The sequence below is a fragment of the Eschscholzia californica genome, unplaced genomic scaffold (genome assembly GCF_041429995.1).
Source record: "Eschscholzia californica isolate CP2 unplaced genomic scaffold, dmEscCali1.0.p SCAF_4, whole genome shotgun sequence".
In the NCBI taxonomy this organism is placed as follows: domain Eukaryota; kingdom Viridiplantae; phylum Streptophyta; class Magnoliopsida; order Ranunculales; family Papaveraceae; genus Eschscholzia; species Eschscholzia californica.
In genome coordinates, this window is record NW_028238461.1 from 53,203,474 (window position 1) to 53,231,429 (window position 27,956).

The 27,956-nt window shown below is 38.3% G+C and overlaps 6 protein-coding genes across 7 annotated transcripts; 1 reads left to right on the forward strand and 5 right to left on the reverse strand.

Annotated features, from left to right (window-relative positions):
• On the reverse strand, window positions 1–2,183 carry LOC147546091 (beta-fructofuranosidase, insoluble isoenzyme 1-like). Its single transcript, XM_086635894.1, has 5 exons — window positions 1,979–2,183; window positions 1,834–1,842; window positions 885–1,744; window positions 315–803; window positions 1–210 (listed from the first exon to the last, which is right to left on the reverse strand). Exons 1-5 carry the CDS (start codon window positions 2,181–2,183, stop codon window positions 1–3), a joined length of 1,773 nt encoding a protein of 590 aa, XP_086492020.1.
• Window positions 2,184–2,654: 471 nt separating this feature from the next.
• On the reverse strand, window positions 2,655–4,467 carry LOC147546092 (beta-fructofuranosidase, insoluble isoenzyme 1-like). Its single transcript, XM_086637648.1, has 3 exons — window positions 3,610–4,467; window positions 3,043–3,531; window positions 2,655–2,937 (listed from the first exon to the last, which is right to left on the reverse strand). Exons 1-3 carry the CDS (start codon window positions 4,465–4,467, stop codon window positions 2,725–2,727), a joined length of 1,560 nt encoding a protein of 519 aa, XP_086493774.1. The 3' UTR covers window positions 2,655–2,724.
• An 850-nt stretch (window positions 4,468–5,317) lies between these two features.
• LOC147546093 (beta-fructofuranosidase, insoluble isoenzyme 1-like) lies at window positions 5,318–8,318 on the reverse strand. Its single transcript, XM_086633645.1, has 6 exons — window positions 7,990–8,318; window positions 6,784–7,646; window positions 6,527–6,685; window positions 6,168–6,406; window positions 5,967–6,057; window positions 5,318–5,666 (listed from the first exon to the last, which is right to left on the reverse strand). Exons 1-6 carry the CDS (start codon window positions 8,189–8,191, stop codon window positions 5,454–5,456), a joined length of 1,767 nt encoding a protein of 588 aa, XP_086489771.1. The 5' UTR covers window positions 8,192–8,318; the 3' UTR covers window positions 5,318–5,453.
• A 132-nt stretch (window positions 8,319–8,450) lies between these two features.
• LOC147546094 (beta-fructofuranosidase, insoluble isoenzyme 1-like) lies at window positions 8,451–19,382 on the reverse strand. Of its 2 annotated transcripts, none has more exons than XM_086636147.1 (7): window positions 18,496–19,382; window positions 17,236–17,471; window positions 9,822–10,439; window positions 9,565–9,723; window positions 9,237–9,475; window positions 8,967–9,057; window positions 8,451–8,860 (listed from the first exon to the last, which is right to left on the reverse strand). In XM_086636147.1, exons 1-7 carry the CDS (start codon window positions 18,677–18,679, stop codon window positions 8,681–8,683), a joined length of 1,707 nt encoding a protein of 568 aa, XP_086492273.1. In that variant the 5' UTR covers window positions 18,680–19,382; the 3' UTR covers window positions 8,451–8,680. The 2 variants fall into 2 exon arrangements, with proteins under 2 accessions (XP_086492273.1, XP_086492274.1); XM_086636148.1 differs by having other exon boundaries at window positions 17,553–18,754.
• Window positions 19,383–19,571: 189 nt separating this feature from the next.
• On the forward strand, window positions 19,572–20,244 carry LOC147546095 (uncharacterized). Its single transcript, XM_086637766.1, has one exon. It carries the CDS (start codon window positions 19,608–19,610, stop codon window positions 20,148–20,150), a length of 543 nt encoding a protein of 180 aa, XP_086493892.1. The 5' UTR covers window positions 19,572–19,607; the 3' UTR covers window positions 20,151–20,244.
• A 24-nt stretch (window positions 20,245–20,268) lies between these two features.
• Window positions 20,269–27,786, reverse strand: LOC147546096 (kinesin-like protein KIN-5C). Its single transcript, XM_086637765.1, has 23 exons — window positions 27,386–27,786; window positions 27,087–27,216; window positions 26,667–26,825; window positions 26,001–26,350; window positions 25,778–25,916; window positions 25,546–25,643; window positions 25,308–25,464; window positions 24,809–24,878; window positions 24,579–24,655; window positions 23,959–24,012; window positions 23,780–23,860; window positions 23,574–23,685; window positions 23,412–23,498; window positions 23,131–23,306; window positions 22,872–23,033; window positions 22,671–22,778; window positions 22,263–22,421; window positions 22,105–22,188; window positions 21,811–22,016; window positions 21,597–21,698; window positions 21,398–21,507; window positions 21,011–21,162; window positions 20,269–20,797 (listed from the first exon to the last, which is right to left on the reverse strand). Exons 1-23 carry the CDS (start codon window positions 27,442–27,444, stop codon window positions 20,600–20,602), a joined length of 3,030 nt encoding a protein of 1,009 aa, XP_086493891.1. The 5' UTR covers window positions 27,445–27,786; the 3' UTR covers window positions 20,269–20,599.
• Window positions 27,787–27,956: the final 170 nt, after the last annotated feature.

A 27,956-nucleotide genomic window follows, 5' to 3' on the forward strand; every position in this document is an offset into this window, starting at 1 on the left:
TTAATCACTTCTTAAACCTTCCTCCATGCTAGTAGTCATCTTGGTGTTCTTCATCGTCCATGCTTTCAGATTGTCAACATTAAGAGTCTCAGTACCATTATTAAACACGTATAAATGAGTGTCTTTCCCTACTGCAAGTGTTGGGTAAACCCTCGATGTAACACATGTTTTTCCTTCGGCACCAAAGCTCTCCACCACCGATTTATCGATCTACAAATATAACGTAAGTACACAATGAATTTCATTTAAAAGTTGAAACCAAGTAACCAACCAAACACAAAAACTTATATAAGAAAGAAGTTCGAAAAACATACCAAGCTCTTTAGAGAAAGCTTCCCATCACTCAAATCTACATCCACAAAACCCCCATAGGAGGGTTTATATAGATCTTCTTTTAATGATGACCTTTTACCACCAGAGCACATAAGCACTATATGCTTGTCTTGAGCTTTGAAAACTCTAAAGAAAACAGCAGTGTATTCCTCTAAATTGCTAGAAGCCAAAGTCAATAAACCTAAAGGACCGATAGCACCTCCAATACTAGCATTCTTTTCGCCACAGAGCCATTCCGTATCGATCCAAGTTGGATCAAATTCCTCTGCATTTTCCAAACTTGGCAATTGGAATGTAACTTCAACATCTGCTTGTGCAGCTGTTATTCCTTGAACTTCAACTAGACTACCCTTTGGGAGAGGTATATGTTTCAATTGGACTTCATTTGCTCTAAGAGTTTCGAGTTCTTCAATGGGCCATTGAAGGATTTGTTTTCCATTTGTATCAAGCCATAAAGTCCTCGGAATTGCCTATAAATATATACAGATTTACATGACATTGGGTAAACGAAAACTAAAACAAGAAAAGCAAAAAACTGTATAGGATATTACCTGAATACCAGCCCAGCCTTTTGCTATAGAATCTGCCATCGTATCGGATTCATTAACCCATCCCAACAACACCCTTCTGTTTTTCGACGTATCAAAAAATGATTTAGATGCATAAAACTTTCCATAATCAAGTCTTCTCCACGTTGTATCAGCAGCTGAAGTATTATCAGGTGCATAGCTATCCTCGTTTGGAAAATACTGACCAACCGTGTAGAGTTCAAAAAACGTATCGAAAAGGCTAACCTTCAAAACATGTTTTACACCGTTCCCACCCACCGATGTGTCTAATCCTTTCTTCCCCGTCAACGATACTGGAAAAAAATCTGGACACTCCCACATACCGGATCCAGGTTCAGATAGCAATGGATTTTCAGCTTGGGTCCATGAAATAAAATCTTTACTCTTATATAGAAGTGCTGCTCCACTGTTATCTATCATACTACCTATTAACACTCTCCATTGCCCATCTTGGCCCAACCAGGCAGTAGTTGGGTCACGGAACGAGGTCACATTAGTGCCATCGGTTGGGATCATAACCGGGTTGTAGTCGGACTTTGTCCATTCTCTCAGGAAAGGGTCTGATAGGTTCTTTGGTACTGCGATATTCTGCACTTGACGGTTCTTTGAATCGTTACCCGTATAAAGTATAACAGGTACATTTCCTGGGAGGATAGTGATAGATCCGGACCAACACCCCTTAAGATCGAACGAATCTGTAGGCAAAAGCGCATGCTCGAGTTGCATCCAATTGATCAAGTCTGTTGATACAGAATGTGCCCAAACAATGGTTTCTTCCCAAATTGGAGCTGTGGGATTGTGTTGGTAGAAAAGATGATAGATTCCATTGTAGTACATTGGCCCTGTTTTCATAATTTGGAGTCATTAGCCATTTTAAGACATTGAAAGATCAAAGAAACATGATAAAAAGTTCAGATAGATCAAGTTATACCATTTGGGTCTGTTAGTTTTGCAACGAAAATGCCATTGGACAAAGAAAAAAACGAAAAAGAAACTAGTTAGACACCGTTGAAAAAGATAAGAGCAAGAGAAGGAAGTTAATTGATGGGTATGAGAGTTAAGTAGTTCCTACTTACCATTGACCCAGTTTTTAGGAGGTCTAAAGTGAAAACTTGGTTTGAGAAGATCCCCAACTTCATCTGATCCACTTACATGTCTGATTTCTGATTCAATTTCTTCTCCGAATGCTTGGACCCAAGCTTTATGGGTTGTGATAAGATTGAAATATAATAATATCAAAATCAAAGAATAAGCGACGGTTTTTGACGATGGTGTTGCCATTGAAGTTGATCAGTGAACAACAAACAGAGATAGTCCCTGTCTGGATAAATTACCTCCTGATCTCTTTAAGACTGAAACAGAGAGAGAAGTAATCCCTTGAGTCAGTCGTCGACATTTTTATATTCGATTACAACTTTAGGTGAGAATTTTATAAACAAGTCTATTAAGTCCCATTAATTTGTTTTAAATTGTAATAGTCCCACATTGCTCGCAAGAGTGTCCAGAGACTGGGCTATAGGTGTACGCTCAAGCTTAGTAAGTAACGAGGTCTTTTGGGTGGGCTTGTAGTGCTTTCGCCAAAAACAAAACCTCATACCTATGTGAGGTGGTTAAAGCGGGGACAATATCGATGACTGCTAAGGCTTGGTGCTAGATAGAGAACCACTGGAATTAGTAATAAGTCTTCTTTTTCTCCATATGGGACTATTCTCAAGAAGCATAAACAGAGTGATGGAGTTCACAAGTGGAGTGGAATTCATAATAATAATAATATATAAATGCTCGATTCCCTTAGTAAAACTTAATGGGATACAACAAGCTATCAATATTCAATCCTAAGACTCTGCTCCTTGTTAAGATTCATCTCGGCATTCTTCATCGTCCATGCTTTCAGGTTATTTGCATTAATGGCCTCAGTGCCATTATTAAACACGTATAGATGAGCGTCCTTTCCCACAGCCAGTGTTGGATAAACCCTCGATGTAATGCATATTTTTCCTTCGGCACCAAAACTTTCCACCACCGATTTATCGATCTGCAAATAGAACATAAGTACACAATGAACTTCATTTGTAAGTTGAAACCAAGTAACCAACCGAACACAAAAAACTTATATAAGAAAGAAGTTTGAAAACCATACCAAGCTCCTTAGAGAAAGCTTTCCATCACTCAAATCTACATTTACAAAACCCCCATAAGAGGGTTTATATAGATCTTGTTTTAAAGATGACCTTTTACCACCAGAGCACATAAGCACTATATGCTTGTTTTGAGCTTTGAATACTCTAAAGAAAACTGCTGTGTATTCTTCTAAATCGGTAGAAGCCAAAGTTAACAAACCGAAAGGTCCTGCCCGACCTTGAACACTAGCATCCTTTTCGCCACAGAGCCATTCCGTATCAGTCCAAGTTGGATCAAATTCCTCTGCATTATCCAAACTTGGGAATTGGAATGTTACTTCAACATCAGCCTGTGCAGCTGTTATTCCTTCAACTTCAACTAGACTACCCATTGGGAGAGGTATCTCTTTCAACTGGACTTTATCTGCTCTAAGAGTTTCAAGTTCTTCAATGGGCCATTGAAGGAGTTGTCTTCCGTTTCGGTCAAGCCATAAAGTCCTCGGAATTGCCTGTCACAGATTGACATGACATTTGAAAATGAAAACGAAAAAGGAAACTAGAAAGACATAATAAATGTATAGGATTACCTGAATACCAGCCCAGCCTTTTGCTATAGAATCTGCCTCTGTATCAGATTCGTTAACCCATCCCCAATAGATTCTTCTGTTTTTTGACGAATCGAAGAATGATTTAGATCCGTAAATCTTCCCGTAGTCAAGTCTTAGGCCCGGTAAGTCATTAGGTGAAGTGTTATCAGGTACGTATCTATCCTCATTCGGAAAATACTGACCGACAGTATACAGTTCGAGAAGCGTACTAGAAAGACTAACTTTCAGAACGTGCTTAACACCGTTTCCACCAACCGAAATGTCTAGCCCTTTGTTCCCTTTCAGAGACACCGGAAAGAAATCCGGGCACTCCCACATACCGGACCCGGGTTCAGAATGCAATGGGTAATCAGCTTGGATCCATGTAATGAAGTCTTTACTCTTGTAGAGAAGTACTAGTCCTCTATTATCCATCAGACTACCTATCAACACCCTCCATTGCCCATCTTGGCCCATCCAGGCAGTAGTTGGGTCCCGGAACGACGTCACATCAATGCCATCGGTTGGGATGATAACGGGGTTGTAATCTGGCTTTGTCCATTCTCTAAGGAAAGGGTCCGATAAGTTTTTTGGTACAGCAATGTTCTGAACTTGACGGAACTCTGAATCACAGCCTGTGTAGAGTATAACGGGTACATTGCCTGCTGGGAGAATAGTTACAGATCCTGACCAACAACCGTTAATGTCGAAGGATTCTGAAGGGAAAAGGGCCGGCTCGAGTTGTATCCAATTGATTAGATCTGTTGAAACAGAATGTGCCCAAACAAGTTTTTCTTCCCATACTGAAGCTCTTGGGTTGTATTGGTAGAAAATATGGTAGATTCCATTATAGTACATTGGCCCTGTTTCAATTTGAAGTTATCAGTCAAGAAACAAGAAATGTGAAGATGATGGATCAAAGAAAGATGGTAAAAAGTTAAGGTATATCAACTTACCATTTGGGTCTGCTTGTTATTGCAAGGATTTGTGTGCCATCCAACGAAAAAAAAAGAAAACGAGTTAGATATCATATTTAGATACTACAAATTAGTAGAGCAGAAGAAGAGAATCAAGTGATGGCATGAGGGTTAAGTAGTTACTTACCATTAAGCCAGTTTTTCGGAGGTCGGAAATGAAAACTGGGTTTGAGAAGTTCCTCAACTTCATTTGATTTTGTTACATATTTGATTTCTGATTCAACTTTATCATCATCAAATGCTTGGACCCAAGATTCGTGGGTTGGGATGAGATTGAAGTATAGAAGGATCAAAATCAAAGAATAGCTAACAGTTCTTGACAATGCTGTTGCCATTGAAGTAATTACAGAACAACAAACAGAGATGATTCTCACAAATTGATTAATCACCTTTTCTGCGTGTGTGTGTGTGTGTGTGTGTGTGTGTGTGTGTGTGTGTGTGTGAGAGAGAGAGAGAGAGAGAGTTGTTGCTAGTTAGTCATCTATAATATTATATTCATTTTTTAAACTTTAGGTGACAGTTTTTTAATCAAGTCTATTAAGTCAATTAATTTGTTTTAATAGAGTGGAAGGGTAAGTGTTTAATTAAAGTAGCCAATAAGCATTGATTAGGGAATGACTATCAATTTTCATTTTTATTAATAAAGAAACACCTAATAAGTTTTTAAAAGCAAAGTCATTCTTAATTTTCTCACTCAAAATTTAAACATTTTAGTTTATGAACACTGGTGATAAGTAGAATAACTATTTGCATCTTCGAACAATTCGAATGTGGATAACATCAAAGTAAATAAATCATATTCAAACAAAATCAGATACAAGGACATGGTCCGGGCATTCATAACAAAAGAAAAATTACGTAAGTTAGTTAATCATCTAATTTCCGTCTCGTTGGTGTGTTTATATTCATCTTCGGTCTCCTCATTGTCCATGCTTTCAAATTAACAACTTTGACCGTCTCGGTACCGTTGTTAAACACATACAAATGAGCATCCTTTCTTACTGCTAATGTAGGATATACCCTCGACGTAATACAAGTTTTGCCTCCGCCACCAAAGCTTTCCACCACCGAATTATCTATCTGCAATATAAAAAATTCGCGAGTGTTTTTATTTGATGACATATAGAAAAATTAAGGGGAAATCGATAATTTTAAGCTAGGCCTCCACAACGGACCGTATAAGCATTGGGGACCGTTAAGGCGAGTGCCTGTGCGGAACGACTGGTCCGTCTCAGTGGCCTTGTCGGCCCGTTTATGGCGAGCACGCCAGGCACGTGTCCGGCTGCCTAGCCCCCAAAGGATAGTTGAAAGTATTTTGGGCAAGACAAATTGTGATTAGGTAGCCATGGATACAAGTATTGAAAGATTGAAAAACCATACCAAGCTTCTTAGAGAAATCATTCCATCCTTCAAATCTATATCTACAAAACCTCCATAAGAGGGTTTATTAATATCTGGTTTTAAAGAGGACCTGTTTTTGTTTCCAATACAGAAAACAACAAGTTAGTAATATATGAAGTTTCATATTTGAGTGATGAAGTTGCAAATGTTATACTCTATATAAGACTGTTTTTAGCTAACCTTGTACCACCAGAACACATAAGAACTACATGTTTGTCTTGATCTCTGAAAACTCTAAAAAGAATTGAAGTGTATTCTTCCATGTTTTTAGAAGCTAAAGTTAACAAACCGAAAGGTCCGATCCCTCCTTCCATACTAGCATCCTTTTTACCGCAAAGCTCTTTTGCGTTAACCCAAGTAGGATCAAATGCTTCGGCATTTTCTAAGCTTGGCAAATGAAACATAACTTCAACATCTGCCTGTGAAAATTTTAGCATCATAGTAACTAGTAAGGTAAAAGCAAAAAACCGATGTCAAGTAATAGACTATGAATTTTTCGATTCAGAGCTTTAACGGTTGCATATATTGACTTGACATACCTGCGCAGCTGTTATTCCTTGAACTTCAAAATGACTTCCCTTAGTGAGCAGTTTATCCGCTATCTGGACTTCGCCTTCTCTTAGAGTTTCTAGTTCTTTGACAGGCCATTGAAGGAGTTGTCTTCCATTTTGATCAAGCCATAGCGTTCTCGGAATTGTCTGTGAGGAAAAACGCAATACACATTTAGACCCGAGAGGCCGAGAAGGATATACTAGAAGATATGGAAGTCAGTGCTAGAAGGAACTCAAACACCAACCTGAATGCCAGACCAGCCTCTAGCAACATCTTCTGCAGTGGTATCAGATTCGGCAACCCATCCCCACAAGATCCTTCTACTTTTTGCTGAATCAAAGAACGACTTAGATGCATAGAATTTCCCATAGTCATATCTTAGGCCGGTCGTATAATCATTTGTAACATTATCAGGTACAAACCTATCCTCGTTCGGGAAATAACGACCAATCATATAATGATCGAAATCATCTTCTACTGGAGAAAGGCTCATTTTGAGGACATGTTTAATATCGTCCCCACTCGTTGAAGTGTCCAACCCTTCATCCCCTTTTAACGATACAGGAAAGAAATCTGGGCATTCCCACATACCAGTTTCTGGTTCAGAATGTAATGGATTTTGAGCTTTAGTCCAATTACTAAAATCTTTACTCTTATAAACCAATGCCATTCCCTTCTTACCTTCCCCATTACCTATTAACACTCTCCAAAGCCCATCTTGGCCCAACCAAGCAGTTGTCGGATCCCGAAACATTGTCACATTAATGCCATCAGTTGGCCTAATAACCGGGTTATAATCGGGCTTTATCCATTCTCTAAGAAATGGATCAGACAAGTTCTTTGGTATAGCAAGGTTCTGAACTTGACGATTCTGGTTATCGTTGCCAGTGTAGAGAATAACGGGCTTTTTCCCGTCGAGGATAGTGGCCGAACCAGACCAACACCCATTGATATCAAACGGTTCAGAAGGGAAAATTGCGGGTTCAAGCGGAGCCCAATTGATTAAATCTGTTGAAACAGAATGAGCCCACACAATATTGCCCCAAAGAGGACCTCTTGGGTTGTACTGGTAGAAAAGATGGTAAATTCCATTATAATACATTGGACCTGTTTCATTTTGAAGAAAATACATACTAGATTGAGTAAGAACATAAAAATTCAAATAGCCATGGAAGCAAATGAAGATGAATAATGTTTGATAAACTTACCATTTGGGTCTGTTAGTTAGTTAGTAGTTGCGGAGTTTCGAATGACAATCAAGGAAAGAAAACGATATAGTTAGATACCGATGAAAGTCGAAATGGGTCTTCTCAAATGGTCAAACAAAACAATAAACATTGAAGAACAACACCTACTGAGCAATCAAATAAGCTTAAAGATGGTCAATGGAGAAAGATAATAAGAAAATAGAGAATAAGTTTGATTGGTAAGGAGGGAAAAGAAAAGTTACCATTAAGCCAGTTTTTAGGAGGTTGAAAGTGATAACCAGTTCTATAAAGTCTACCCACTTTATTTACAGATCTAAGTTCAGATAGAACTTTGTGCGTTGCTTCAACTTCAATCGAATCGTCGCTTATGATGGGATTGAAGCAACAGAAGATGAAGAAGATTGACACTAGACAATTAGCAACATCTTTTGTTGATGTCGCCATTACCGTTACAAAATCACAAACACAAACAGATTCTCATGAAAGTGATAAAATTTTGCATCTCTTGTAAATAGAGAGAGAGAGAGTTTAGGTTTGTTCACTTCTCCTGCAAGTTGGTGTTTATTTATTTGATTTAAAACTTTAAGCGACATTTTTTTATATTCTCTTTTATAAAAACAGAGTATTTGACTTGTTGTCAGCAAGACTTGGTGGTGTGTTTGGTTGCAAGCATAAATTTATCCAAATTCTAGAAAAAAAAACATACAAATGTAGAATTTTCAATTCAATCGAATTCGAAGTACGAATTAAAGTAGTCAACAACTTATTTCTCTAGTGGTCTATTTACATGAGAACAATAAACAAAGCCCTAAAAAAAATGATGACTCCACAATCAAATTTTTCTTAATCTAAATCTACCCCTAGCTTAATCCACATAGAAGTGGTAAAAACAAATAACTATAGTCCTTCAATTGCTCGAACGTTTGTTTTAACTCAATTCATGAAGGGTTTCTTCATGGTCCATGCTTTCAGTTTAGATACTTTAATTGTCTCAGTCCCGTTGTTAAACACGTGTAAATGAGCCTCCTGCCCTATAGCAAGTAATGGATAAATCCTCGATGTAATGACAACTTTCCCTTCGGCACCAAAACTTTCTACCACTGAATTATCAATCTGCAAATATAAACCATCGAAAAACGATAAAGAATTACATATGCTATTATAGGAAAGAAACGGATTAGTATATTGGGGTACTATAAACGAAGATTAAAAATCATACCAAGCTCCTTAGAGAAATCATCCCACTACTCAAATCAACATCAACAAATCCTCCATACAAAGGTTTGTATAAATCTGGTTTCAAAGATGACCTGTTTTCATATATTAAAAAGAAAAAAGGAGTTAGTAAGTGTCGGACGAGTTCATGAAGCCTTCGCCAAGAACAAACCCCATTGCCTGTTGAGCTTGGGCTTGGGCCTAGGCTACAACAACAAAAACAAAAGATGTGCTGAATTGAAAGGATAGTATATGAAAAGAGATGTAGGCAGACCTGTCACCACCAGAACACATAAGAACTACATGCTTGTCTTTAGCTTTGAAAACTCTGAAGAAAACTGGAGTGTATTCCTCCATATTTTTGGAAGACAAAGTTAACAATCCAAAAGGCCCAACCCCACCTTGAACACTAGAATCCTTCTCCCCACAAAGCTTTTGTGGGTCGACCCACGAAGGATCGAACGACTCTGCCTTCTTTAAACTTGGTAACTCGAATATTACTTCGACATCAGCCTGTGACAAAAAACAGAACAAATGAATAAAAATTTCAAAGATCAAGATAGTAACAGAAACTTACTGAAAAATTGATTCTGTGAATGTACCTGTGCAGAATTTAGTCCTTTAACTTCGAAATGACTCCCGTTTTTCATATCCATCTTATTCAACTCCACTTTATTGCCTCTTAGAGTTTTGATTTCTTCGACCGGCCATTGAACGAGTTGTCTTCCAGTTTTATCTAGCAATACAGTCCTTGGAATTGTCTACAAATTAACAGATTCTAATTGATCAAATTCTTTATGAAGAGATAGTAAATCATCCTACATTGACAATTGAGAATAGCAAAAGATCATGTAATCACCTGAATACCAGCCCATCCTTTAAGAATATCATCAGATACAGTATCGGATTCGTTAGCCCAACCAAATAAAATTCTTCTGTCTGTCGACTCATCAAAGAACGTTTTAGATCCATAGAAATTTCCATAGTCAAATCTTAGGCCCGACGAGTTATCTGCTGAAGTATTATCAGGTACATATCGATCCGTGTTTTCATTATACTGGCCCACTGTGTAGTATTCTGTCCTTGTATTGTCAAGGCTCACCTTTAACACGTGCTTAACACCGTCGTTTGCAGACGTGTCTAAACCTTGTTTTTCTTTCAATGAGACAGGAAAGAAGTCCGGACATTCCCACATACCCGTATTCGGTGCAGAATGCAATGGTTGTTGGGTTTTAGTCCATCGAATAAAATCTCTACTCTTAAATAACAATACCACTCCCCTGTCACCTCTCTTATTCCCTACTATAGTCCTCCAAAGCCCGTCTTTGCCCAGCCATGCAGTTGTTGGATCACGAAACGAACTTGAATTGATGCCATTCTCTGGTTCTATAATCGGGTTGTAAGTGGGCTTTATCCATTCCCTGAGAAACGGGTCCGATAAGTCCTTCGGTTCTGCAATGTTTTGCATTTGACGTTCCTTCTGTTGTTCTCTGGTTATTAATCGATAAGTCGATTTCTCTCTGTCTTGGCTTGATTTAGACAGAGTTTCCTTTCTCTAACTTATAGAGAGATAAACTAATAAAGAATAATTAATATTCCTTCTTTCGGGCTAACCGTGATAGGTGTTAATTTAGTCGAGGCAAGAATAAATTCTCTTTCCTTAAGACATTTTACACCCCCGTAACAGTACCAAACGTTAGGGTGAATGCCTTCGGGATACAACGACTAACCTTTCAGAATTTTAAGATGGTACTTCTATATTCTGAAAGCGGACGAACCTGTGTCAGTATTATGAGCTCTTGGACTAATGCGAATGATCTTCTAGACGCTTCTGAAATTCAAGTTCACTCGAGACTTCTTTCTTCCTTTTCTAGATATTCTAGTCTATCCAGAACCTCTAGAAAAAACTTCTTTAATTAGATATTCTAGGCCAACCAGAACCTCTAATTGTTAGAAGGGAAGAGAAGAAGAGAATGAATTGAATTGATGAAAAATGAAGTGGGTTTGATGGGTTTATATAGGAATTGAATAGGTGTATAATGTCTTTTGGGTTCAAAAGACATAGCTGTTCGAAACCAGGGGCTATAACTGAATATTATAGTCGGTTTGATCTTGGGCCATTGGATCGCGCTTGAAAACGCGGACGGAACGCTGGCCGTCAGATCCGGTTACGCGTGCCCGCGAGAAGCCCGCAGATGAAGGCAGCTACCGTTAGATGCTAGCCCGGATCTATCCCGAACGCGGAAAGAACGCCATCTGTTGGATCGCGCGTAAACCCGCGCGATGAACGCTGACCGTCCAGATTGACGCGCGTCCTCTTCGCGCAAATGCCCCCTAACATGACTGTTCCTCTTTGACAGTTCAGTACCTATTTCAACCGTTTTTCGTTCAAACTTTAACCTTGAATTTCTCATTCATCCGGAATCGGATTTGAGTGATTCTTGGCTCTAAATTGTAGAGCTCGACGAGACGAACGCAATGGCGCGTTCCGTTTCTGAGTTTGACGAGTCGGCTCGAGCCAAAATAGGCTCCGATTCCAACAATCCCCCACATGAATGAAAATTTGAGGTTTTATGCTATGATATATGCAGACATACTATACTGACAGACTGACACTGACAGAGCTCATAAGCGGAACTTCGCTGCATCGGAAGAAGGTAGTCTTTCGACTTTGAACCTTTCCTAGTGAATAACTACAAGGTCTACAAGGACGGCAGTGAACTTTACGTCTTGAACTGGGTCCTGGGAATTGTAATCCAAAATAGTTATCACACAGCTAATCCCTTACTAACTTAGGTTCTCGGTTGTGTTCATTTCGGCCCTGAACATTCCCGATTTCGTGTGTGCTTTAGAGAAGTCTGCCTAAACGACCTTCTCACGGAACCGGCATCAATTCACACACATATAGGTTATCCGTACTAAGGTATCCTGCTATACCTCACGTTAGAATCAAGTTCTAAGTTTTCGGATTAATTAAAAGCTTAATGCTTAACCTCTCAACGCAGGTAACACTGTTGTCATCCTAGGAATGGGTAAGAGATAGAGATCTCTTACAGTGTTACTGTCGAGTCAGGATATAGCTTCAGTTGCCCTTTGAACCTAGATCGTGGGATCTCCAGTCATCTAGGTAGGGTTTCACCATGCCTTTACTCATTTACTTAGGCGTTAGCCCCATTCCCTTTGATGATGCAACTACTAACTCTCTAGATAACCCTTTTGTAAATGGATCCGCTAGGTTATCTTTGGATCTTATATAATTTATAGTTATGATCCCTTCAGAGAGAAGTTGCTTAACGGTATTATGTCTCCGACGAATGTGTCGAGACTTACCGTTGTACATCTTGCTTTGTGCCAGTGCAATCGCTGCTTGGTTATCGCAGTGTATGTTGATTGCAGGCACCGGCTTTGGCCATATTGGAATATCTTCAAGGAATTGTCGCAGCCATTCTGCTTCTTCCCCTGCTTTATCTAGAGCAATGAATTCTGAATCCATTGTGGATCGAGCAATGCACGTTTGCTTCGAAGATTTCCATGATATGGCAGCCCCTCCCAGTGTAAACACATAACCACTGGTTGACTTAGTGTCGTCGGTATCTGATATCCAATTTGCATCTGCATATCCCTCTAAGACTGCGGGATATGTGGTATAATGGAGTCCGTACTCCTTCGTCTTTCTTAGATACCGTAACACTCTCGTTATGGCGTTCCAATGTGTGTTATTCGGGTTACTCGTAAATCTACTTAGCTTACTAACTGAGTAGGCTATGTCTGGTCGAGTACAGTTCATTAGGTACATCAGACTTCCAATAATCCGAGAGTACTCTAATTGTCTTACTGCGTTCCCTGTATTCTTCATTAAGTGAATACTTGGATCTATCGGAGTATTCGCCACTTTGAGGTCATCTTTGCTGAATTTTTCTAAGATTTTCTCAACGTAATGCGTTTGAGATAGACTTATCCCTTCAGCCGTCTTGGAAACCTTAATTCCAAGAATGACCTCTGCTTTCCCTAAATCTTTCATATCGAAAGTTTTCGAAAGCATCTTTTTAGTTGTATTAATGACATCTAAATTATTTCCCATAATTAGCATGTCATCTACATACAAACATAGAATAACACATCCTTTAGCAGTTACCTTTGTATAGACACATTTATCACATTCGTTGATCTTAAATCCGTTTGATAATAATGTGTCATCAAACTTTAAGTGCCACTGCTTCGGAGCTTGCTTTAGCCCGTATAGTGATTTCACTAACCTACACACTTTCTTTTCTTGTCCCGGAGCTATGAACCCTTCTGGTTGGTTCATATATATCTCTTCTTCGAGTTGTCCGTTTAAGAAAGCGGTTTTCACATCCATCTGATGAATTTCCAGATTATATAAGGATGCTATAGCTACTAACACTCTTATTGAGGTGATTCGACTAACTGGAGAATAGGTGTCGAAATAATCTAACCCTTCTTTTTGTCGGAATCCCTGTGCGACAAGTCTTGCTTTATACTTGTCTATAGATCCATCTGTTTTCAATTTCCTTTTGAAAATCCATTTGCAGCCTAGAGGCTTGCAACCTGGTGGGAGGTCTACTAGCTCCCATGTATGATTTCCCATGATGGATTCTATTTCACTATTAACAGCTTCTTTCCAGAATGGAGCTTCTGGAGTAGCCATTGCTTCTGTGAAAGTCCGAGGTTCATTTTCTACCATATAGGTTAGAAAATCAGGACCAAATGTCTTAGCTTTCTTTGTCCTTTTCCCTCTTCGAGGTTCGAGTGTTGTTTCCTCGATTTCCATATCATATTCTTTAGATGTTTCTAGACTTTCCTCTTCCTCATCTCTTACACGTTTTCTACTTTCAGATGAGACTTCTGAATTCTGTTTGAAAGGAAAGATGTGTTCAAAGAACTTAGCATCTCTCGATTCCAGAATGGTGTTTACGTGTATATCTTCGATTTCAGACTTCTGTACTAGAAATCTATAGGCGCCACTATTTATTGCGGGCCCTATGTATACACAGTCCACAGTTTTAGGTCCTATCTTGACCCGTTTAGGAGGAGGGACTAATACCTTCGCCAGACACCCCCACACTTTCGTGTACTTAAAGGATGGCATCCTTCCTTTCCATAACTCATATGGAATTTTACCGGTCTTTCTATGGGGTAACTTATTTAATAAGTGATTCGCCGATAATATCGCTTCCCCCCACAAGTTCTGAGGTAAACCAGAACTTATCAAGAAAGCGTTCATCATTTCCTTTAAGGTTCTGTTTTTCCGCTCTGCTACACCATTTTGTTGAGGTGTATAAGGAGCCGTTGTTTGATGAACTATGCCATTCTTCGCACATATCTCGGCGAAAGGAGATTCATATTCTCCACCTCGATCACTTCTCAAAGCCTTAATCTTTTTATTAAGTTGAGTTTCCACTTCGGTTTTATAAAGTTCGAACTTATCGACTGCTTCATCCTTACTTCTTAGTAAGTAGACATAGCAAAACCGAGTGGAGTCATCGATAAAAGTGATGAAGTACTTTTTACCTCCTCTGGTTTGAACCATCTTTAAGTCACAAATGTCACTATGAATTAAGTCTAGAGGTTCTGTATCTCGTTCTACAGATTCAAACGATGTCTTGGTCATCTTTGATTCTACACATGTTTGACATGTTCGTTTTGAATCAATTTCGACTTTTGGAATTAACTCTAAGTTCATTAATTTCTTTAATGACTTGTTATTCACATGTCCTAGTCTTTCATGCCAAATATTAAAGGACTCACCAATATAAACTGAATTATTAACTTTATTAATAATAGACGCCTTTGGCGTTACAGAGGTTACATTTAGTTTAAATAACCCCCCACATAAGTAGCCCTTCCCAACATACATCCCATTCTTAGACAGGACGAAGTTGTTTGACTCAAAGACTAGTTTGAACCCATTCTTACTTAGAAGAGAACCAGAAACCAGATTCTTTCGGATATCTGGAGCATGAAGTACATCGTTCAAAGTTACTTCCTTTCCTGAAGTGAACTTCAGAATGATCTTCCCTTTTCCTCTGACCTGGGTGGTTGAGTCGTTTCCCATGAACAGGGTTTCTCCTTCACTTATTTCGTTATAAGAGGAGAAGAGGCCTTTGTCACCACAAATGTGACGAGTAGCTCCGGTGTCGACCCACCACTCTCTCTGGTTGTTAACCAGGTTGACTTCAGATACCACTGCACAGAGGTTCAAGTTCTGAAGTTTCTCAGTCACTTCTTCGGCTTCAGTAACCATAGCACACAGGTTCTGAGTTTCGGTATCTTCTATCAGCGAGGCTTGGTCATTCGGCTTCTTTTGTCTGTTGCCGGTTTTGGAACGACAATCCTTTGCCATATGACCTCGTTTGCCACAGTTGTAGCATAGGCCGAACCTCGTCTTTTTCTTCGGCTTTCCTCCGTCTTTAGACAGATGCTTACGCTTCTTACTCGGACCGGTCTCTACGACGTTCACATTCGAGAGTCTTTCAGAGTTCTTCTCGGCAATGCGACTGTCCTCTTCGATTCGAAGCTTTAGGATGAGTTCTTCAAGGCTCATATCCTTATTCTTGTGGCGGAGATAATTTTTGAAGTCTTTCCACCCCGTGGGTAATTTTTCAATTAGGGCTCGGACCTGGAAAGGTTCATTCGTTATCATGTTCTCTGCCTGTAGTTCCTGTAGGAGACTCTGCAGTTCTTGGACCTGGATCATAACTGGTTTTGAATCAGTCATCTTGTAGTCCAAGAATCGTCCTACGATGAACTTCTTGACACCCGCCTTCTCAGTCTTATACTTATTGATAAGGGTGTCCCACAGTTGTTTAGACGTTTCTATAACCGAATATAGATTATAGAGTCCGTCATCTAGACTGTTCAGGATATAATTCTTGCACAAGAAGTCTTCTTGTTTCCATGCCTCTATTTCAGCGGTACGCTGTGCCTCATCCTCTATTTCTGCATGGGTGGGTCTCTCCTCGGTTAAGTATTTAACCAGACCCAATGTCGTTAGGTAGAACATCATCTTCAACTTCCATCGGTTGAAGTCAGTTCCTTTGAACTTCTCTGGTTTTTCCCCATTATTTGTGTTAGGCGGAATAACTCGCAGAGTGGTTCTTGTTCGTGCCATTTCCTTTTCTGAAACACACAGAAAGTATACCAAATTAATATCTTATAACCAGAGAAATAATAATAAAATGTCTTAAGATTGTTGTTCTCTGGTTATTAATCGATAAGTCGATTTCTCTCTGTCTTGGCTTGATTTAGACAGAGTTTCCTTTCTCTAACTTATAGAGAGATAAACTAATAAAGAATAATTAATATTCCTTCTTTCGGGCTAACCGTGATAGGTGTTAATTTAGTCGAGGCAAGAATAAATTCTCTTTCCTTAAGACATTTTACACCCCCGTAACAGTACCAAACGTTAGGGTGAATGCCTTCGGGATACAACGACTAACCTTTCAGAATTTTAAGATGGTACTTCTATATTCTGAAAGCGGACGAACCTGTGTCAGTATTATGAGCTCTTGGACTAATGCGAATGATCTTCTAGACGCTTCTGAAATTCAAGTTCACTCGAGACTTCTTTCTTCCTTTTCTAGATATTCTAGTCTATCCAGAACCTCTAGAAAAAACTTCTTTAATTAGATATTCTAGGCCAACCAGAACCTCTAATTGTTAGAAGGGAAGAGAAGAAGAGAATGAATTGAATTGATGAAAAATGAAGTGGGTTTGATGGGTTTATATAGGAATTGAATAGGTGTATAATGTCTTTTGGGTTCAAAAGACATAGCTGTTCGAAACCAGGGGCTATAACTGAATATTATAGTCGGTTTGATCTTGGGCCATTGGATCGCGCTTGAAAACGCGGACGGAACGCTGGCCGTCAGATCCGGTTACGCGTGCCCGCGAGAAGCCCGCAGATGAAGGCAGCTACCGTTAGATGCTAGCCCGGATCTATCCCGAACGCGGAAAGAACGCCATCTGTTGGATCGCGCGTAAACCCGCGCGATGAACGCTGACCGTCCAGATTGACGCGCGTCCTCTTCGCGCAAATGCCCCCTAACATGACTGTTCCTCTTTGACAGTTCAGTACCTATTTCAACCGTTTTTCGTTCAAACTTTAACCTTGAATTTCTCATTCATCCGGAATCGGATTTGAGTGATTCTTGGCTCTAAATTGTAGAGCTCGACGAGACGAACGCAATGGCGCGTTCCGTTTCTGAGTTTGACGAGTCGGCTCGAGCCAAAATAGGCTCCGATTCCAACACCTTCGAATCCAAGCCGGTGTACATTATTGTGGGCTTGTTTCCGGGGAGAAAAGTGACAGAGCCTGACCAGGTTCCTCTACAATCGAAAGTTTGATCAGGGGAAATTGCGGGTTCAAGCGGGAACCAATTGATAAGATCCGTCGATACTGAATGGCCCCATACAATGTTTCCCCATACAACGCCTTTCGTGTTGTATTGGTAGAAAAGATGGTAGATGCCTTTGTAGTACATTAAGCCTGTTTCATTTAAAGACACCATATTAGACTGAATCAAAGAAGAATATGAAGGATAAAAAGGAAGGGTTATGTCAAACTTACCATTTGGGTCTGGTGTTTTTGTTGCAGATGATTTGGACGCCAATCAAGAAAGAAAAGAAATGTCAGATTTTACTGGACTATAAAAACAAGCAATGTTGATGGAAAATCTAAGAGATGTGAGGTTAGAGTTAGCTTAGGCCCATCAAGCTCAAAGAGTGGTCTAAGCTTTAAAAACTCCATTCTGTGGAGAAGTTCTTTAGGGGCCATTCTGTGGAGAAGTTCTTTAGGGGCCACACACGAGTATGGCGACGTGCACACGCACCACTTAACGCCAGTCCAAGGTGTTGGACTCAGGTGTCTAAAGCCCATTAAAATTGGCAATGAGTGTTAAGTTTGTGGTCACCCAACTCAAAAAATCAAAAAAATCAATTGGCAATGAGTGGAGAGGACCTAGATATTATATTCTTAGTTGCTAGTTACTCCTTCTCTGATGTGAGACTATTCTCACATTAAGCCCGTTAGAATTTTAAAATGAGCTCCTCTAAATGATTATTTTCGGAAAACCCGTTTTAATTGATCTTTCTTTTTTTTTAGATTTTGTAAGATTAGAACTCTGATATCATGATTAGAGATACACAATTTACACTCAACTAAAATAGGTTTCACTCTTTATCTTCAAATGCATTCATAAGATCCCATGATTAGTGGGATAATCCCAAAGATTTGATATGACTTAGTCAAACCAAATAAAATTTTAGGAAATCTTCAAAACTGTTAGATAAGATATTATCTTTCATTTTGTATGTCATTTCAAAATGGAAGACACAAAAAATGTAGATTTAATGCATTCTTGTCATGATTGAAAACAAGAAAACTACTACTATTTTTTCTGATCCAAACAAAAGAATCTTGAAATGAAATGTTAATACAAAAAAAAACTTATTTACAAATCAACTATTTAAAGAAAAAGGAAAGGGAAATAAAGAGAGAATATAGTGTATACCATTAATCCAGTTTTGGGGAGGTTGAAAGTGGTAACCAGTTCTGTAAAACTGAGTAGCACTTGTTGCATTGAGAGATTGAAGTTGGGGTATGATTCTGTGAGAAGCTTCTACACCATTTTTTCTCTCTAAAGTTATGAATAACATCATCAAAATCAAACTCATAATCCATGGTAGTGTAGCCATTTCAGAAAAAAGAGAAACAAAACACAAAAAGGGTAGTGAAAGTGAGAGGAGAGAAGGAGAATGAGTGAAGAGAGTGATTAGAAGTGATTATGGATTAATGATTTATATAAGAATCGTGAGTGGACTGGTTAAACTCCAAACTAATTTGGTTTAGGATAATAGACCATATTTTGTGGATAAATATGTATACCTTTTCCACTTAAGAATGAATTTCAGATGTAATTTGGACCTAGTACAACCCTTTTTTTTTTTAAAGACCTAGTACAACCCTTATTTTTAGAAAACTTTAACAATAAATCTAGGATGTTCACTTATCCCAACTATTTCAAAAAATTAGCTACAATTTCTCTGAGTTAAATTTTCAAATTTCTTATAAAAATCATCAACTTTTTAGGACTATAAATCATTTGATAGGGTTACATATTTGAATAGATTTGCTTATTTTTCAGCGACCCTTTCGGACTATAAGAAAGAGAGTATAATAAACAAAAGTTTGACAGTTTTGACTAAACGGAATCATGATTTTGAAAGCTAATTATAATGTCAAACAAATATTATCTAATTTATCACTAATTGGGTATCAACCCCTCTAGGGTTGGTTATATGGAGGGTCATATGTTCATTTATCCGAGTCAATATTACCACCCGCAAACAATGTAGAAAAAGAGGGCAGGCTCCCCTCTAAAAAGTTATTTTTTTGTTTGAAGCCAAAGGAACCATTTCCGTTAATAAGTGATAAAATCAAATTGTTTACATGATACATCATTCTTATTTCCGCTCCAAAAAGTTGAAATCACACAATCCCTTCTATTCACCAACAATAAACCCTCCCCATAACCAGTCAAGCTTTCTCTCTCTTAAAACTAACTCAAACTAGACAAAGAAAGAGAAAGAGTGTGTTGTTGTAGAGAGAAGAGAGAGAGAGAGAATGAGCAGAAGGTCAAACTGGAGCTGGAGTTCAGCCATTGTGGGGGCTCTAACGGCTACAGCAACTACTGCCATAATCTTAGGTAGACCAAAAGACCCAATCTTCCATCTAATCTCAATCAAGCCCAAATCCTTCAACATCAATCTTCCAATTGTAAATGCTGATCTTATCTTAACCGTACATGTAACAAACCCTAATATTGTCCCAGTTAAGTATTCATCTTCTTCAATGTCAATCTTCTACAAAGGTTCATTACTAGGATCAGCTCAAATTCTAGCAGGAGCACAATCTCCAAACTCTTGTCAACTTCTCAAGCTTCCAGCTCGGATCAATCTCTCTCCTCACACGTCTCGGTTGCTCTCAGACGTAGCACGGCGAGAACTGGTGCTGGATGCAGCTGTAGATATTGGAGGCACAGCAAAGGTATTATGGTGGGATCGTAGGTTTACAGTCAAAGTGAAGAGTCATTTTGTGGTTGATCCTGTCTTTCTAGATGTTCTTGATCAAGAAAACAAATCTAACCTGTATTTATTCTCTGCTTGAATATTAAAACATTTTCACCTGTAATCTTTAATGATATTTTAGAGAGTAACTTTGAAATGAAAAGGCTGTCTATAATTCAGTCTCTGTTATAAAATCTAGATCTTATATGTTCAAAATATTAAAAGAAAATGCATGTATTTTTATGATAAAATGACATCGAGTTTCTAATAGAATTCAACTCCCAAGCAACTTACCTTTAACATTTTACATTACTTTCTCAAACTTTTGATGAAGACTACAATAATCAAAGCGAATCGATACTCGAGAGTAGAGATGCCATCGAGATTACAACAAGCACCAACAAGAAATTGGTTGATAACTTTCAATCGGGATTCTTGGAATATTCAGTTTTGAACAGACAATCAACCACTGCTGCAAAATTTCCACATCTATCGACTGATAATAAACATAAAAATACTCGTTCACTTGCACAGATGAATGTGAGGTTCTCAGTTGAGTTGAATGAGAGGAGACCGAGGTATTAGAGACGGTTTAAGTTCTCTAGAAGGTGATTGGTTGTATGGGTTGTTCTCTCGGAATTCCTCAAGAAGGGTCTCCATAGGCGTGGACCGAAGAGACTCAATCGTTCCCTTACTAGGTATTTCCTGCTCAGACCTTGTTGGTGTTGTCCCACTCGGCTCGTAGTCCTGAATTTTCATAATGCAAACAAGTTAGCATAATCCATGTCCAAGTAAACAGCCAACAGCTAAGGATTTTACAAACTCAACCGATACTTTAATTGTAACTTATTCAATAGAGTGTAGTATTCTTCTTGTTTAATGGGATATTACATAAAACGGTATTGAGTTTTTAGGAACACAAATGCACGATTTACAATTGTGATAGGCGATTAGACTTACCATATATCTATCATGGAATGTGTTCTGCACATGATGTTCCATCTCTGCTGCTTGGCCTGAGTGGTTCTCCTGAAATTCTTCAAGTGTATTTGTCTGAGCCTCAACAGAAGCCATTACACCAGATATTGATTCTTGATCATGCTCCCAGATTCCTGTGAACAAATTTATAAAACAAAAATAAGAAAATCAATTAGTTATGCTTCTCATAGGAACATGCCATAAAAATTCTCACACTGATAACAAACAAAATTGAACTATTGACCACTCATCATAGTCGATAGTCGTCGTGTCTGAGGTAAAATTACGAAAAAAAAACAAAGACCATTATCTAGCTTTACCAACTACAAAAGCGCAACTATTAACTAATAAGCATGGCAGGTAACTCACTCTCAATGTGGCAAAGGAATTCTTCACTGTTCTTTGCAACATCCTTCTCTGCCGCGGCTCTTGTGGAACTAATATCCATGGCATGTTGTTCATTATTCTCAGAGGCATTCCTGCAACAGAAGGAAATGAATAATTATTAGTTGGTTACGATTCTTAGAGACGTTCATATACTCGAAATGAAAAGAATTTACAAACTGACCTAACAAGTTGCTCCATTTCTGAAACATGTGTGCTACCCATCTCATTAACAGATTCTCGAGTTCTCTTCCAATGCTTCGAAGCAGTTTCTACATTGTTTAAACTGTAAAGTACAGGGAGAGGCAAGATAATGTTAATAAAACTTTAAAAGAGATAAAGGCAACTAGCAAAAAATGTCAATTACATAGTTCCAGTATACACTAGAGAAAGCTAACCATCTATTCAGAAGTAACTCCATAGAACAGTAATTAGCAGATGAAAATTCTGCAGCATCTTGGGCATCTTTCTCTGCTTGCAGAGAGAAAACCTCCCATTTCCTCTTTGCATCTGTTGCGACATTCTCCATTGACATTGTGTGGTCATCCATAAATGACTTGTTTTCTGTAATAGTATCTCTCAAACCAAGAAGCCTTGTGTCCACCTGCATATGTAACCATCAACTCATCAAACTAAAAGCATAACAAATAGGATCATTATTACAAAAAAAAAAAAAAAAGCAAAATCATAACCAGCTCTTGTTGACGATTAATGTGGTTAGACACCAAACTTGTCAGATCTGCCAAAAGCTTCTGAGCTTCAGATTTTGATTGCTCCTGCAACAATTATGCTTGAAATGTTAGATGATAGTAGAAAAAATACTAGTAGTGTGCTAAGACTCCAATAGTACCTCATAAGCCTTCTGAAAGTCGACAATGCAGTTCTGCTGGACCCCATGAATGCGATCTGCGTGGCTTCTAACCCTGCATGATTCCTCCCCTATCTTATCAAGAAATCCGAGAATGGACTTTGACATCTCCTTGGTTTGTGTAATAGTTACATGGAATCTCTATAGAACAGTAAAAACGAAAAGAGGGGAGTCAGAACTCAATCAAATGTAGAATATCTTTCGAAGTCTTCTTGCTAAGGAAGACACTGGCCAATTCCCGATTAATGAACTCATTGTTATCTTTCTCGGTGTCGTTAGAAAACCAAACAAAAATCAAGCAGGCTATTACGTGTAACCATATGTAACTATTACACATGTTAGATCATGAACATTTAGAAAACACAGATGTAACAGAAACAGGGAATCCACCTCACGCAAATCCTTAGCAAAGAGTGCCATTTCTTCCTGCTGACTTGATATTGTACCTTCCAGATCACCAAAGATTGAATTGCCTTCTTCTTCCTTCGCAGCTAAGAACTGATACAAAGGGCGCAAGAATTTAAGGAGTTAGCCAACCGCGGGAGTCGATATCTGGGCTCTGATCCTAATTTAAATAATAGCAAAACCTACATTTTCAATTGAACGGGCATTGGTAGAAGTGACAGACGAAATCTCTTCTAGGCTGGCATCGTTGGTCGCTTTATGCAAGCTAATAACATTTTGCATTGCTTCAATATGAGAAATATGCAGAGCCCTGGATCCTGATACTTTTTTCTTTAAATTCACTACTGACTGCAGCAGAAAGAGGAAAATGAGGCTCCATAAGATATAAACAACCCCATATTGCGATATCTGAACCCTGGGACATGGTTTGGATCAACTAATATACCTCCTTATGGAAATCGAGAAAAGACTGGCAAAGTTTGTCAACACATTGTAGGTGTTCATTTTGCCTAGACACAGAAGAAGCAACGGTACTAGAAAGGGTGCCAATCCTTTCCACAAGCGCTGCCTGGAAATTATCCACCACATTTCTGTTTTCTGCATTTAGTTTATCTTCTCTAGCTACAGATAAAATCCAAAATCAGAGTATCAGATAGCAATTTAAGCCATTGGTTAAAGTCAAAGAGCATAGATCAGGTCTGCAAGTCATTAAGGATATAGGTTTACCAATTTTTGAGAACAACAGAGAGTTTTCATGAAGGGATTTCTCCAAGTCGGACCGAAGGGCACAAGCTTGATTTGTTAAAGCATTTTCTGTCAAACCAGGTTAACACAAGATAAGCATAAAATTGTAGCTTTCTAAACCCAATAAGAAAATACTTCTTGTACCTGCTTTTTGCTGTTCGGATATAATAAAATCCCTCTCCTTCAGAGCATATTGGGATTTTCTTAATTCTTCTTCGACTCGTGCTAGTAATTTGCAGGTATTATCTAAATTTGCCTGTAAATATTGCGGATTTTAAAAGAAAATCATACATGAATTGGCCAAGTCATAAAACCACAGAAAGAAGTACAGAGCATACGAATTGGCTGACCTGTGTAGTATTAAGTTTGCATGACAAATCAGTTGACTGTTGGAGCTGAGCGTCATAGTTACCTTGAAGGTCCTCAATTTTCTGTTGGTAAGTACTACATATGATTAGTAGTAGAGCATCAATTTAACTCCTTAGCTTACAACCATGTAAAAGAAGAACCAAGCAAAACTTTAGCTGACCTTTTGATTAATTTCCAGCATCACCCCCATCTGTTCAATTTGGTCTACCATAGCCTTAAACCAAACGAAACATGTGAGCAAAAGGGTAAGACAATAATTGAAGTGAATAAGAGATATTAACAAGAACAGGATATGTTCTGGGGAGAACTATTTCTCTCCAAACTATTAGCTTCTAATTATGCACCACAGCTGAAAGGGATATTACTACAGTTGAGACATCATTTGCTTTATGCAATTGAACTGGGAAAGGTGCAAACGTACAATGCATCGTCGAGTTCACGAATAAAATAGAGAAGGGCAATGCCCACAGTGTAAAATAAGTTCATTACGGATTCAACCATATTTACTTTGAAACTATGAAGTGTGCGATAACAGCCCATCAAAGTTCGAATTTCAGCACCACAGGACCCGGGTCATTTAAAAGTCACATGGGCGTACATGATAGAATGTGGGTCCATCAGTAGAATGAAAGTAGAAGATGTGGCTGAAGAGTGAAGACCAAATAAGATCATCAATGAAGGGCATGGATACATGAATGGGGGATAACATAGGCACAGAGAAAATCGAAGTACATCATATGATACTCATGAGAAAAACGTAAGCAAAACAGGCAAGAGTACCTTTCTTTCACTCTCCTCCTGATAATATCTTTCCTTTGGTATGTAAACACCATTTTTCTCTCGTGTAGCATAAACCTCTAGACAAAGTTGCAATTTGTTTAAATTTCAGGGAAGAAAACAGAGAAACAAAGAGAAACAACAAAGGAAACATAAAGTGAAAAGTTGCACAATAAGCATCTGGTATAGACATCTACTCATCCTCACAAAGCATCGAAATTACACCAATTTACCTGCTTTAAGCCGATCAATTTCTCCATATAGGTCCTTAATAAGAGTTGACTTCATCATTTTTTGGTTGACCTGTGAATGCACATCAAAATAGATGTAAAATGAAGACTCGTAATAATGAATTGTTCGCAATATGATCTAAACAGATATGCAAGAGTTGGTCAACCCAAATCTGCCTCCTATCTTGTAACTTTATCGACGGAATTAAGAAAACGATAGCAGTGGTTACCCTAAAGCAGTTCCAACACAACTTACATAATCAAGAAAGGCTCACTATAACCAATTTTTTTGCATTTCTCTTTTTTATGACTTTATTCTATGATGCACTTACTTATTGGTCAAGGTGGTTATCTCCTCTGTTAATTCTCTAATTATTGTTGAGTTAAGGTCCGTTATATAATTTCCAACTAATTATTGATATTATGTAAGAAGAGAAGACCTTAATATGATGAACTCATCCCACCTCTCATTGTCAGCTAACAGATAGAGAAGAAAACGAACCTCTGGTTTATTCCTTATATTCTTTGCCCTGTGTGCGTAATCCAGTGTACTTAAAGTCTCTTCAAGGCAGTGTACAGCTGGTGATACAGTTGCAATTATGCATGTCTTTGTCCTTCCACCCAAAGAATCCCGAAGTAGTCTTGTAAGTTTGCTATCTCTGAGTACCACAATATCATCAGGACGTCAGGTTAGAGAAATAAGATAGAAACAGTTTCATCGATAAAGAAAGCACTGCCACCTGTAAGGAATGTGTCCAAGGTGCTCGACTAGGGCATTAATCACACGCCCTAAAGTGAGTAAGCTTTTGTTAATTTCTCCAGCCTCTCGAGCACGACCCTGCCAGAGTCAAAATAAGAAAAAAATCACGATTGCATGTTCAATTGAGATAAAAGAAAGATTGAAAAGAAGGTACACAGTATACTTGTTGGTTGGCATAATAGTAGAAAGAAAACAGAGTTAGTCTTATATACCTCTCTAGCACCGGAACGTGAAATATTCTCTGATCCAGCTAAATCAACCAAATTTAGCTTTCCACATTTAATAAGTTCCTCGCCTTCTGGTGTAGCTTCTTTTATATGAATTGTGATGGAAAACAGAGAATGTGACCGACTGATAGTAGAAATAGAGAAAGTTAATAAAGAAGGATAAAAGTTGTATCGGCAAAAAACCTAGAACAGATAGGTTAAGCGTGACCTTGATTGCTTGTTCAATAGAGTCTCTGCTGTGCGACGCTTTGCAGAGCCCCTTTCAAGTAGAGTGAAAATCTCACTGGTGTTGGTCACGATTTCTTCCTCCAATCCTCTTACAAGAACTCCACCTTTACCATCCTCCATGAGAGGTAACTGCTTTTTTTGTTTATCATCGGAAGAAATTTTGGAAATTTCTTCATGAGCGAGCAAATCAGTAATTTCCTCATTATATAACTCCAAGAAAGTCACCTTCACACTATATTCAGCATTTTGACTTTCCAATGTGTCAAAAATCTGCTTAACAGCTCTAGGTATAACACCCGCTTCAGGGGGTAACTGTCCGGTGGCCCCATTCTACAATTTGAATAAGTGGTCCAAATCAACATCCAACATATAATCCTCAAAAGAAAAGAAGCCTAGTGAATTCAGGATAAAAAGTGGGAAAGCATGGAACAACAAATGCAAAAAAGAAAAAAAAAAGTTCCGTCCTAGTTGATGTTTCTCAAATACATCAATAAGATATATAGGAGCAAAGCCAGGTATATCTATGGACCTAAAGTATGCGTAGTATGTTATTGACAAATTGACTTCAAATGTTAAACATGGGTATTCAATTTTTAGCCGCATGAGCACCTTAACTACAAAAATGACAACTAGGAAAAACATATACCTTTGCTTTTCTGCTTTCACCTTCCATTGTATAGGTTTTACCAGTACCAGTTTGACCATATGCGAAAATGGTACAATTGAACCCTTCTAATACCTCATTTACAATAGGGACTATAGCTTGTTGGTATAAATCTTTTTGCTGAGCGGAGGGACCAAACACCTGCAAAATTCACTCCAAATCATAACTAAGACAGAGAAAGGAAGTTAATCAGCAACCCTCTACTATTCTAGTGATATAAACATTTGGTGCGTCTAAACTGCACATATTTAGATTAAGCAAATTTTGATATTCCATGGAGATTTATCAAGCTAAAATGTTCTTTTTTTATTGAAAACCTAAAATGTTCTAATTAAGTAATGAATCCGAGATTGTTAAAATTGCAATCTAAATTACAGGTACTCATCAAAAAGAAGGAAAAACCTTGTCGAAGGTGAAAACCCTATCTATCTGTTTCCCAGCAATATTCTGTGAAACAGCAACTTCCCTCTGGTAATCATTGCAGGTCACAACCTGTGGTGCGTTATTCCGGACTTCATCATCACTAAATGGTCTGTTAATGGGGAAAACAATCAAACCATTAAACGAAGAAGGATCAAATAAAAGATTTTCAAACTTTATAAACCCTAGAAAATGAAAATCTATGACAAACTAAGTAAACAAAATCCAGGAAGTAAAAACCCTAAATTTAAAAAGATGCAAAAGATGAGATTTTGAATTACCTGCAACGAAGCAAGACCTGAACATTTACGCCTTTCTCCTTCTCTTGACGACCGGACATCTTTTCAACGATCGGAAACAAATACAGAGAAATCAAAAGGAATTGCCGGAAGAAATCAACTTAAATTTTAAAAACCCTAAATATTCAATATCAGAGGCTCAGAGCTACTCGCTTCTCTCTCTATCTCTCTCGTAAGTGAAAGGAGCGGGAGATAGATATTTGAATTCGACTCACAATGCTAAAGGACAATTTCAGTCGTGCCACGTTGAGATCTGTAGATCGAACGGTTGTGAATCGGAGATGGGAAATGCCAAATGACGATATTACCTCAATAACACCGCTAGTTTCACACTTAACAGGATTTAAAGTCGAAAATTAATAGGATATGTTGATATAAAGTTGCTAGGTAAATCTCTTTTGCTAAATCATATGTCACTAGATTTATATTATTTTTGCTAAATTTAAGTGTCCGGAAACAACTTTGGATTATTCTCGGCAAATTCAAATTCAAGTGTTTGGTGGGATTGAAAAGTCTGAAGTAGTAAAGATATTTGACATTCTCCTTCTCATAC

Coding starts and splice junctions, on each gene's coding strand:
- LOC147546095 (XM_086637766.1), top strand. CDS start 19,608: ATGAGCAGAAGGTCAAACTGGAGCTGGAGTTCAGCCATTGTGGGGGCT.
- LOC147546092 (XM_086637648.1), bottom strand. CDS start 4,467: ATGTACTATAATGGAATCTACCATATTTTCTACCAATACAACCCAAGA. Junction 3,532..3,609: donor AAGGCTGGGCTGGTATTCAG/GTAATCCTATAC, acceptor AATCTGTGACAG/GCAATTCCGAGGACTTTATG. Junction 2,938..3,042: donor AGCTTTCTCTAAGGAGCTTG/GTATGGTTTTCA, acceptor TTCTATTTGCAG/ATCGATAAATCGGTGGTGGA.
- LOC147546093 (XM_086633645.1), bottom strand. CDS start 8,191: ATGGCGACATCAACAAAAGATGTTGCTAATTGTCTAGTGTCAATCTTC. Junction 7,647..7,989: donor TCCTAAAAACTGGCTTAATG/GTAACTTTTCTT, acceptor AAAATGAAACAG/GTCCAATGTATTATAATGGA. Junction 6,407..6,526: donor AAGGAATAACAGCTGCGCAG/GTATGTCAAGTC, acceptor AAATTTTCACAG/GCAGATGTTGAAGTTATGTT.
- LOC147546091 (XM_086635894.1), bottom strand. CDS start 2,183: ATGGCAACACCATCGTCAAAAACCGTCGCTTATTCTTTGATTTTGATA. Junction 804..884: donor AAGGCTGGGCTGGTATTCAG/GTAATATCCTAT, acceptor ATATATTTATAG/GCAATTCCGAGGACTTTATG. Junction 211..314: donor AGCTTTCTCTAAAGAGCTTG/GTATGTTTTTCG, acceptor TTATATTTGTAG/ATCGATAAATCGGTGGTGGA.
- LOC147546096 (XM_086637765.1), bottom strand. CDS start 27,444: ATGTCCGGTCGTCAAGAGAAGGAGAAAGGCGTAAATGTTCAGGTCTTG. Junction 25,465..25,545: donor CTTGGACACATTCCTTACAG/GTGGCAGTGCTT, acceptor TGTGGTACTCAG/AGATAGCAAACTTACAAGAC. Junction 23,307..23,411: donor TCTGTTGTTCTCAAAAATTG/GTAAACCTATAT, acceptor TTTTATCTGTAG/CTAGAGAAGATAAACTAAAT.
- LOC147546094 (XM_086636147.1), bottom strand. CDS start 18,679: ATGGCTACACTACCATGGATTATGAGTTTGATTTTGATGATGTTATTC. Junction 10,440..17,235: donor ACACCGGCTTGGATTCGAAG/GTGTTGGAATCG, acceptor GAACAACAGAAG/GAACGTCAAATGCAAAACAT. Junction 9,476..9,564: donor AAGGACTAAATTCTGCACAG/GTACATTCACAG, acceptor TTTTTGTCACAG/GCTGATGTCGAAGTAATATT.